This window comes from Sceloporus undulatus, chromosome 10, assembly GCF_019175285.1.
Source record: "Sceloporus undulatus isolate JIND9_A2432 ecotype Alabama chromosome 10, SceUnd_v1.1, whole genome shotgun sequence".
Taxonomy (NCBI): Eukaryota; Metazoa; Chordata; class Lepidosauria; order Squamata; family Phrynosomatidae; genus Sceloporus; species Sceloporus undulatus.
Window position 1 is genome coordinate 14,695,584 of NC_056531.1, and position 11,040 is coordinate 14,706,623.

The 11,040-nt window shown below is 57.5% G+C and overlaps 2 protein-coding genes across 4 annotated transcripts in view; both read right to left on the minus strand.

Moving 5' to 3' along the window:
* Window positions 1–2,683: 2,683 nt before the first annotated feature.
* On the minus strand, window positions 2,684–4,234 carry LOC121916595 (apelin receptor B-like). Its single transcript, XM_042441884.1, has one exon. It carries the CDS (start codon window positions 4,232–4,234, stop codon window positions 2,762–2,764), a length of 1,473 nt encoding a protein of 490 aa, XP_042297818.1. The 3' UTR covers window positions 2,684–2,761.
* Window positions 4,235–5,624: 1,390 nt separating this feature from the next.
* LOC121916734 (zinc finger protein 34-like) overlaps window positions 5,625–11,040 on the minus strand; it is a 9,070-nt gene continuing 3,654 nt past the window's right edge. For all 3 annotated transcript variants that reach the window (XM_042442141.1, XM_042442140.1, XM_042442142.1), the window contains 4 exons: window positions 10,174–10,346; window positions 9,518–9,641; window positions 8,602–8,715; window positions 5,625–8,197 (listed from right to left, as the gene is read on the minus strand). In XM_042442141.1, the coding sequence (XP_042298075.1) occupies window positions 6,684–8,197; window positions 8,602–8,715; window positions 9,518–9,641; window positions 10,174–10,203 (1,782 nt within the window). In that variant the 5' untranslated portion in view covers window positions 10,204–10,346 and the 3' untranslated portion in view covers window positions 5,625–6,683. The remainder of the gene's footprint in view (window positions 8,198–8,601; window positions 8,716–9,517; window positions 9,642–10,173; window positions 10,347–11,040) is intronic.

Here is an 11,040-nt window from a genome sequence, read left to right on the forward strand (position 1 = left end):
ATGAGGCAGTGGAGCCTCGCAGGAAGGTGCAAGGAAGGTGGCAAATGGCCTGTAAGGGGCCCACAGGCCTTGGCTTCTCTGATCTCTGGTGGCAAAGGGGCTAAAAGGGGCTAGAGAGGCAAGCCGAGGAGGGAGGCCAACATCAGGGGTTAGAAGGGACCTCCTAAAGACTTCCTCCAGGAGTTGAACAAAGAGTGTGGGCTTGAGAGAGAGAGAGAGCAAATGCCCTGGGGGGCAGAAGGAAGGGATCCTCTCCTACCTCCCAAAAAGCTACTACATGGAGGCAAGGGGCTTTGACTGTGTCTTCCTGCATGGCAGAAGAAGGGGGTGGACTGGGTGGCCCCTTCCAGCTCTATGGTTCTTTGTGTGTTCAGAATCTTGGAGAGCTCTTTGAAGTTTAAACCAAAGCCCAGAACAGATTCCCTTCTCCTCCTAAGTCCTGAGGAGGACCACCAACCACCGCTAGATATATACCAGTCCTCCCTTTATCCACACATGCTCAGAAGTCTCCTAAGCCCAGCTTTCCCAAGAAGTGTAGGACCTTGTGCTCTCTCTCTCTCTCTTCCCACAGATAAGAGAAAACCCTCCAGGTCTCTTGAGAAAGAATCCCTTCCCACTTCCCGAGGGCCAGCTGGGAGCAACTGGGGAGCTGTTAACAGCAGCTGGGAGTCCATTTCGCAGGTCTGGAAGAGGACCCAGCCTCCTCCTCCTCCTCTTCTTCCCAGCACATGACGGATGAGAAGGGCAAGGTATTCGTCTCTGCCTTCTCTTGAAAGTCGTGCACTGTGGTGGTCCACCCTTTTGTGTTGTGGTTATGCGTTGTGTGTTGCACATTGTGCAAGGGCACCCAGTCACTGAAAGGCACGACAGGGGGATGTCTCATGCTGCCATAACATACATCCGTATGTGGGTCTTGGTGATACGCTAAGGGGTCATGGTGAGGCCCAGGTTTGACCACAGCGGGAGGGTTATTTTCTGACTCCGGGATTTCAAGTCTGGGTTTCTTCACTGTTTGAAGATCCCTGGGCCTTTTATATGCTTCAACTGGATGGCATTTGTTTTACTTGGGCTGCATCCACACTGGAGAGATAACCTGGTTTGGCACCACTTTAACTGCCCTGGCTCAAGGCTATGGGATTCTGGGAGTTGGAGTTTGTGGCGCGGCCCAGAGCACTTAGTAGCAGAATCTGGGGCTTACCTTGCATTATTGACCATTGCACACAAAGGATGCTTGGACCGTAGATTGTTGTGGATTCTGAAGAGGACAGTCCATCTGCAGCTGGTGGCACCAAGGCCAGGGAGCCACTGACTCCATGGTGGGCTTTAGCTTGGCCTCGGAAAGAGCCATTGAAGGCAGGGAAGCTGTTTAGGGACCAGGGCTCAGCACCTTGGAGAGCTCCTCTAGCACTAGACTGAAACCTGGCGTGGCCTCACCACTTTGTTGCCCCTGGAAATGCCATCCCTGGGGACCTTTGTGAAGGGCCAACACTGTTGGGCACCCTCTCCATGTTTCTCTCACTCTCACACACACACACTCCCCCGAAGGAGAGCCCAAAAGTGCAAGCAGCTCAGGTTGTCCATGTGAACAAATTCGTTCTAGCAAGGCTGTGCATCTCCAGAACCAGATCTTTTCTTAAGCGAATGGCTCCTAAGTGTCCACTCAAGACCAAGCCGCCCCAAATCCTTTGGAGTACAAGGGCAAACTCCCTTTGGCACGTCGGTGCTGCACAAAGCAATGCCCACTGGACTCTTGGTGGTGAGACAGAGGGGCTGGCAGGCAACCCCCTTGTCCCTGCCCAGCAAAAAGACCAGCACTGTGTCCCTGGCAGCCCTGGCTCCACTCCCCCATATTTCATATTGATGGCTCTATGTGACACATGAAGTCTGCTGATGTGATACAAGGAATGCACACCCTCTCCTTCCAGGTATGCTTCTGCCCATGCTCAGAGGTACTCTCCTCCTGAGCACAATATAGACTCTGGTCCAGCAGCTTATACTGACCTTTCCTATCTCAGCTCCCCATTGCTCCATCCGACAACTTGGGTCCCTCTGTGGCAGAAACCATACGGCCAGGGCCCACTAAAAGGGTGCCTTGACAAACATTCGGTTATATCTGAGCATGTTTTACGGACCTGTTAAAAATGGCAATGAGCCACATGAACCCTCCCATTCGTTCTGGCGATGAAGGTAGGACTCTTGTGGGAAAAGGGGGTCCGAGGAATAACTGGGAAACAAAGAGAAGCGGATGGTTGGGAATCAGGGTTTTTATTGGGCTTGCATGCCACGCGTGGCACCTTCTCCAAGCAAGAGCAGGGCAGCCAGGGAAGGTCCCCAGTTCCCCAGAAGAGCAGCACTGCCACTGGAAGGCTTTCCCCCCAACACTGGCTGCTGAAGTCCAAAATGGGGGGGAACCGTTGAAAATGTCCCTTTGTCCTTGGCTTGCTCTTCTCCCTCCGTCCTCGGTCTGCCCTCCAGAGTCCCTGGCCTTGCCCTCGGAGAGGCAAGCGAAGGCCCCGATGCCCCCCTGCTGCCCTGGGGGCAAGAGCAACTGTCCAGCCCTTCGGCCTCGAGGAAGAAAGGGCCAAAGGTAGGCAGGCAGGCGCTGGTCTTCTGCTGACCCTCGGGGCTGTCAGCTGTGGCTGGCATCGGGGCTGCCTTGGCGGGCTCTTCTCCGAGGCTGAGAGTCGCCCAAGGGAAAGGCCGGCCCCGACGGCGCCTCCGGCCCTCAGCCCTGCTGCTCCTGCTCCTGTTCCGCCGGGGCTCAGAGCGCGGTGCCGCGGGAGGGCGCCTGCTGGGCCTTGGGGCTGGCTCCTCCGCTGAGGCTGGAGGAGAGCGACGCCGGGCCCTGATGCTCCTCGACGGTGGCGAAGGCAGTGGCGCCCTCTCCTGGGTCCCTGGCGCGGCGGAGGCAGCCTGGCCCTGGGCCCCGTCGGGGGCTGCTGCCTCCGCTGCCTCCGCCGCCGCCGCCGCTGCTGGTGCTCCCTCCGGGGCGGCGTCGGGGGTGGAGGCGTGGTGGCCGGGCGCCGAGGAGGCCTCGGAGGAGCCGGCGTCCGCGTCGTCGGAAGCGGGGGTCGAGGGCGGCATAGAGGAGCGGGTTGAGGCAGCTGTTGAGGTAGGCAAGGCAGGTGGCGTAGGGGTGCAGGCGGAGCAGCAGGGCTAGGGCGCCGCAGGGCAGCTCCAGCAGGCCCAGGCCGGCCAAGACGTAGAGGCTCTTTAGCAGGTGGAAGGGCAGCCAGCAGCCGGCGAAGACCAGCACCAGGCTGGCCAGGATCCGCAGCAGCCGGGCCCTCCGCCGCCGCCGGCCCCGGGCCTCTCCTCGGAAGTGGCGGCTGACGGCGGCGCCGATGGCCAGGTAGCAGAGGCTCATGAGCAGCAGCGGCAGCAGGAAGCCCAGGGCCGTGGAGGCCAGGCTCAGCCCCGCCAGCCAGTAGGCCTCCTCCTCGGGGCTGGAGGCCACGCCGCTCAGATCCAGGTCGCAGGCCAGCAGCGGGGCCTCGTCCTCCTCCTCCCCGTCTCCCTCGGGGCCCGAGGCTCGCGTCTCCCGCAGCAGCAGCGCCGGCAGCGCCAGCAGGGCCGCCCCCAGCCACACCGCCGCCAGCGCCGCCCCGCCGCCGGCACCCCGCCTCCGCCCCGGAGACGGAGAACAGGCCGAGGAGGAGGAGGAGGCGGCGGCGGCGGGGACGGCGGAGGGCGAGGGCCAGGCGTGGCGGACGATGGCCAGGTAGCGCTCGAGGCTGAGGGCGGCCAGGCAGAAGGCCGAGGCGAACATGTTGAGGAGGACCAGGTAGCTGCTGAGCTTGCAGAGGGCGGCCCCGAAGGGCCAGTGGAAGCCCAGCGCCGTGTAGGCCGCCCACAGCGGCAGCGTCACCACGAAGGCCAGGTCGGCCAGCGCCAGGTGCGCCAGGTAGGCCTCCGAGGGCCAGCGCCGACGGCACCCAGACCCTCCGCCTCCGCCGCCCCCGTCCCAGGAGGAAGACGAAGGGCAGCAGGCCGTGGCCAGCACCAGCCCGTTCCCCGCCAGCCCCAGCCCGAAGACCAGCAGGTAGAGCGCCGGCAGCAGCCAGAAGGAGGCCGCCCAGTCTGACGGCGCCCAGCCGCAGCGCCCGACCCAGTCCCAGCCGCTGCCGTTGCCCCAGGCCCAGCCCGAGCCCCCCTCCTCCTCCGCCTCCTCCGAGTAGTAATAGTAGGAGTAGGAGGACGAGGAGGAGGAGAGCGGGGCCCCCGAGAGCGCCATCCCTCCCTCCGCCCGCCCGCCCAGTCCAGCCCCGGCTTCCCCGACGGAGCCCGTGCTTTTCAAGGCCCTCCAGGCCACGCCCCCTCTCTTGGGCGGGGCGGGGGGCGGGGCCAGGAGGGACGGGGAGGCTTCGGCCTCCGGAGGGTCCCCCCCTCGAAGAGCCCCTTCAGCCCCGGAGGAAGAGGCCTCCCAAGCCCCCCGGGAAAGCGGCAGGAGAGAGGACTAAGGCGGTGGTGGGGATGGCTGGGGATGATGGCAGTTGCAGTGCGACCCCTCGGAGGGGAGCTGGCCTCAGGCAAGGCCGAGGAGGCGCTGCAGAAAGGCTTGGCTGGCCCGGCTGCAGAGGGCTGCTCCACCTTGGAGGACTCCCGATCCCTGCCTCGCTTGCCCTTCCCAAGCTCGGCACATCCAGGATGGAGAGCTCCAGGGAGCCAGCTCGGGCCAAGCAAGGGAAAGGCTCTGGGAGGGAGTGAAGGCGAGCCAGGCTCCTCGCTGCCGGCTGGCCCTCAAGGGGCGCCTGGGAGTTCGGGGGAGCTGCTCTGGTCTAGCTCCCTCTTGGCAGCTGGAGGTCAGCCTTTGCCCCTTTCTCTGCCAGGATCCCTGAAGCGCAGGCCGAATTCTCCGGGAAGCCCTGGGGGGGGGGAGACAAACAAGGCCCTTTGAAGGCCGACTTGCTGTCGCCCTTTTCGGAAAAGCCGAGGGGGCGGCCTGCAAGATCGAGAGGAAGGAGGGAGACGAGCCTCAAGCGGGACAGTCGGCTCCCGAGGGGCTTAGTCTGGGCAGGACGAACGGACTCCAGCGCCCTGGAAAGGGGCCCCTCCAAGCTCTGTCCAGAAGACCAGACGCGGAGCCAGGGTTCCAGTTGGCCGGTTTTGGGCGGGAGGAAAGGGGTTCACCCGGGAAAGCAGCCAGGCTTCCCTCCTTTGCGGCTGCCACTTGCAAGGACTGGGGGAGGCGATGGGTTTGCTGCGCTCCTGCCCTCTTTCCTTCCGTAGCAGTGGATGGAAGGAAGCCCGGTCTGTGGGGCAGTGGGTCTAAGCAGCCCATCCAGGAAAAGGGTCAGGGTCTCTCTCGGCAATGCCAGAAATGCAGAGGCAGACGTGCTCAGTTTTGCATGCCCTTCTAAGAGGTCCACATCCTGCCATCCTTGTAGACTAGGAACAACTACGTTAGATAACTAAAGACGTTGCATGTGTAAAGTATGTGGCTCCTTTACAATTCAAACTAAAAGCCAGAGTGGATCCATCGACCAACCAACGTCGAAGGCCAAGACAACACAACTGCCCAACGGAACGCATAACTACACAAAGTTAGCATTGTAGGCCCTTGGCTCCTCAGATGGCAAGGGCTTGCCGATTCACAGGCAGAACACACTGGCCCACTCCAACTTTTCTTTTAATATTTCTTTTTAAATATTAATACAGGTTTCAGGAATGCACTAGGCACTTTTACAGGTAACACCCCCCCCCCCCAAAATCCGACTCCAAAACCAGCTCTCCCCAGAAGACACAGGTCTCCACCTGCAATTGCAATATGGCAGTGGAGCATGAAGTTAACATTAAAAGAAGAGAGGGAAAGGGCAACCCTGTCCCCTGCCAGAGAAGACTCCCTAGGCCCTCTCCGACGAAGCCCTTCTCTTTAGCTTGCTCTTCTCCTCTTCATGACTCCCAAGCGTTCCTCCTGTGCATCTTGGGACGAGTTTTGGGTGGACAGAAGGTACATTTGCTGGTTGTTTAATGATCAACAAGAATGATCCCACTGTGGCAGCAACAAAGTGGCCCTGCAGATCCACCCTGCGGCAGAAAAAAAGAACACGAGAGGTATCTAGAAGCGGAGGGTGCTGGTGGAAAAGGACTAAGCACTCCATTTTAAGTTCTAAAAACAGTTGGCTGCTGCTGGATCCCATATCAGCAGAGGGAGGGATCTAGTCCGGGTTTTTCATCCCACTCTGCCAAGGCCCTAGAGCCAAGGCCCCTTCCTAGTTGAGGGCTGCCATTCAGTACCTTGGACAGCGCAAGGTCCTCTCCAAGGTGCTGAAGCTGCTGCCCTAAAGAGGGATGAGCTTTGGAAGGAAGGTGCCTCATCAAGTCCAGTATTTCAAAGCTTCGCTAACAGGAAAGCCACCAGACTGCCCTTGTCTGCCCCAAGAGGCCTCCTTTGGATTATGTCTATTTTAATTCATGTCAATCTGTATTTTATAATGTCGTTGTTTTGTTTTATAATAGGGGAGATAAGGGGATTGTGTAGTTTTTATTTGTGGATTGTACGTGTTGTTGGTGTATTTTATTGTTGTAACCCACCTCAATCCTTTTGGGAGAGGCGGGCTATAAATAACATATTACTTAATTAATTAATTAATTAATTTCAATGATCCAGCCCCAAAGCTTAGGTGATCCCCCAGCAGTTCTCTGAGACCCAGTTTGCAACTTGGCTCCAGCGCCGTTGGAGTTCACATTGGGGTTTCCCAGGTGGCAGAGGTGTCCACTTGCTGTTTTTCCAGTTTGGGCTCCTGGAGGTTGAGCAAAAGCAGGGCCCCAACGGAAACCGTCTTCAAGCTCAGCACACTCCTGGCATCCTGCTGGATGGTGGCTGCTGAACCCTGCAAGCAGGGCCCCCATGTTGCAGCATTCTCCCCCGGCTCGCTCTTGAGTGCGTGCATGCGTTGGTGTTTGATGAGATTGGCACTTTGGCCAAAGGTCCGGTCGCAGTGGGCACACTTCAAGGCCCCTTCGCCCAGGTGGATGCGCCGGTGGCGGATGAGGGTGGAGCCCCGGCGGAAGGTCTTCTCGCAGTGGGGGCACTGGTAGGGCTTCTCGCCGTCATGGAGTCGCTGGTGGCGCATGTATTCCTGCCGACAGGTGAAGGTGGAATCGCAGGAAGCGCAGGGATAGGGTTGCTCTCCAGTGTGGATTCTCTGGTGCCAGATGAATTCTTGCTTATAGCGGAAGCTCTTGTCACAGCCGGGACACTTGTAGGTCTTTTCTCCGGCGTGGCTCCTCTGATGCCAAGTGAACTCTTGTTTAAACCGGAAACTTTTCTCACACTCAGTACACTTGTAGGGCCGATCTCCCACGTGGGCCCTCTGGTGCCACATGAACTCCTGCTTGAAGCGGAAGCTCTTTTCGCACTCAGGGCATTTGTAGGGCCGTTCCGCCGAGTGGGTCTTGAGGTGCCAGGTCAGCTCCTGCTTGAAGCGGAAGTTCTTCTCGCAAGCCCCACACTTGTGGGGCCACTCAGTGGTGTGGGCACGCTGGTGCCACATCAGCTCCTGCTTGTGGCGGAAGACCTTCTCGCAGGTGTTGCACTTGTAGATCTTCTCGCCGGCATGCACTTTCTGGTGCCAGGTGTACTCATGCACAAAGCGGAAGCTCCGGTCACACTTCCCACACTTGTAGGGCCTCTCCTCTTTGGGAAGTCTTGGGCGGGCAGTGAGGGGTGGCAAACAGTGTGCGCAGGTACAGGGTGAAGCTCCAATGTGGCTTGGCTGATCCGTGACCACAGGTGAGTCCTTCACAGTGCTGATTTGGCATTCAGGGCAGATTTGCATAAGGCCCCCCCTGGGTGCCACAGAAGAGAGACCCTGTGCAGAACGGGCAGGGAAGCATTTTTGACATTGGGTGCAAATCAGCAACATCTCTTCAAGCTGGGCAGTGCCACCACCAGCGGGCCAGAAACCACTTCCAGAGGCCCCCGGATGCCCTGCTTGAAATTCCACCGGGGCCACCTGTCCGTCAGCCATGGCACAGTTTGGCCACCTGAGCTGCATAGGCCATGGCCCCAAAGCAGCCGTTCCGTTCACACAAAATATGGGGTTCAGATGGCCCTTAGACCATGGGGACAATCCACCGATGGTCCCATTATCCAGGCTGCCCTTCAAGGCCTCCAAGGGTCCTGCATGGCACGCCAGTCCCGCTGGTTTGTCTTCCAGGCCAGATTCTTTCTTAATCTGGATTTGGCCAACCCCTGCAACAAGAGACCAAATTCAGATTTTAGCTACAACCTAAAATGGACCATTTGAACCCCCATCCCACCCCCAAATTTTTTCAATCCCACTATCCCACCAAAAATATTTGGTAGTATGTGCACAGAGTCAGGGGTGGGTTACATGACCTCTAGGATCCTTCTCATAGAAGCCAAGCGGTAGAAACAAGCATGGAAAGCTCCCTCTTCCCAAGGCTCTTTGGCCAGTGGCTTCAGCCCTTCAAGTCCACAGATTGATCCATTGGCTGCAAGCTCACAGCATGAGAAAGATCCTTTGTTGGACAACAGTGCCCAGTATCCCCCACCCAGCCTGTATGGTCAGTGGCAGGTATCTTTGGGGGAGACCCAATGGCCCAGTTTGATTGACCAGCACCTTTGAGACACACCTGGGAAGTCTGGGTTTGACTCCTCTCTTGTCTTGGCATCCGGGCACCTGTTCAGCCAGGGCTCCTCTCCCCGCTCCATTCGCAAGATGATTTCAGGCTTGTGGTCAGCAAGGTCTAGGCAGAGAAGCAGAGAGAGGGAGACATGCAAGGCTAGCACTTCCCACACTTCCACAGGCCCTGTGAGGGGAGGGAAAGATCCTTTGGACTACAATGCCCAGAATCCCCTAGGGAACATGCTGGCAGAGGATGTGGGAAGTTGCCATCCAAAAGAGTAACTCCCCCAAGCTTACTCTCTCTCAGTCAAATTACCATCCCACCCAACTCGCCTTTGTCTTTGCTCATAAAAATGGAGAGAGTGGGGTTGGTATGAGAAAGAAAAAAAGATCAGGGCTGACCCAAGACCTTCTGCTGCCTGAAGGAGAGCAGCTCACAATGGCTGGGCCCCAAGTCAAGATGCACAGTCTCCAAAGTCGGCAGAGTCAGAAATTCCCACCATGCTTTCTACCACCTTCACGTATTAACATGTAAAATCCACAGATGAAATCAAGGACAATTTGCTGCCCTTTGGGGACACTTAAAATCGTCCGCCTAAGACAAACACCTCACTCTGTCCTATGGTTGCGCCGGCCCCACGGAGTATCTTTTTTTCCGATCATCCATCATCATTCCCTTTCAAGCCTGTCAAATGTTTCACCTGGGGAGGCTTCAGGCAGCCTTCCAGATGCTGTTGGACTGCACTTCCCAGCAGCCCTTGCCAGTATAAGGATGGTGCGGAATGCTGGGAGCTGCAGTCCAACCTCTCAAGAGCCACAGGATTCCTTGCCCACGCCTGTTTTGAAGGAAGAACAGGAGAGAAGGAGATGAGCCTGAACTTGGTTTTTGCACTCCCAAATCCATAGGAAGAAGGGGAAGTTACCTAAGGAGCTGAGCATCTCGTAGTTGTCCCTCATCACATCTTTGTAGAGCGCCTTCTGCCACCCGGCCAGCTCTTCCCACTCCTCCGGGGCAAAGTAAATGGCCACTTCTTCAAAGGTCACCGGCTCATAGAAAAAAAAGCAGACACCAAAATGCCATCACCTTACACACTTTCGCTTTTCCTGCAGCTGGCATTCCCAAACTGGTTGGTATTGGTGTCCCAGTCTTAGGGCAACCCTAAGGCCCCCTATCAAGGGGTTGTCTGGGGCTGAGAGAGTGTGACTTGGCCAAGGTCAACCAGTGGCTTTCCACGGCTAAGCGGGGACTCGAACCCTGGACTCCAGAGTCTTAGTCCTACACTCAAACCACTCTGCCATGCTGGCTCTCATAAAGCTTGACAAACTGACCTGTCCAACCCTGCCTAGATCTGCCCTTGAATAGTTATTTTTAACAGGGACTAGGAAAATGGGCTCCATTGTGCCAGTGGAGTAACAACAGAGTCCCCACTGGTTATGGGACTTCATGAGGAAAAGGAAGATGCTCACTCGCAGCATTTTCATGCCCAGCTGCAGAGGGCACAGTGACAGAAAGGTCTCTGGAAGGATCAACCCACCCCGAAAGAGAGGCCGGCCTGGGCATTTCCAGGCTGGCACCTACCCGAGGAAGAGACCCGGCAGCTTCAGCCATGTCGCTCTCCTGACCAGGCCCAGCTCTTCTCCGAGTGGCTGGCGGTCAGTCCCTGGGGTGCTTGGGGTGGCACTGTGCCCGCTTGGCAGTCAGCCTTTCTGCCACAGAGGGGAGTGCCAGGAAGAGGCCTCCATCCACAGCAGCTGGAGTGGAGGAAAGACAAAGAAAGCAAGAAGTTTACTCTCCTCTCCAAATTCAACTGAGCCTGGCTTGTGGCTTTGAATCCATTTGCATGATGCTCATGCAAATTGGCCCTTGGCTTCAGGGAAGGGGGGAGGAAGAGCCCAAAGCTTATTTGCATGAAGAGAATATGCAAATGCACCTTCTTCCCAGCACGCCCTGCTTTCTTTCCAAGGAGGGAGAAGGGAGACAACCGCCCAAGCCGTGTCCCCATGGGTGACTTGGTTAAGGAGCCCTGGTGCAGAAGGGAACCTAAAGATCCCCTAGTCCAACCCCCGTTAGAGCAGGGAGCCACAGCGAAAGTAGCCGCTCAAGTGCTGTGGGATATTTATTGAGCTCTGGGAGGTCTACCCTGCAAGCTGGAGGTTTCTTCCCCAAAGGAACTGAGCCCTTCCCAGAAGGCATCTGGCTCCATCCTGGCTTCTGAGGGAGAGAGGGGGTGGGCCAATCCCATCAGGCCTCCCCAAAGGAACTGAGCCCTTCCCAGAAGGCTTCTGGCTCCATCTTCCACTTCCTTCCCCCTGTCTTCTTAGATTGTAAGCCTGAGGGCAGGGAATCGTCTAATTAAAAGACTGTATGTACAGTGCTGTGTAAATTTACAGCACTATATAAATAAAGCTTAATCACCACCATCATCACCATCACCACCACCACCAC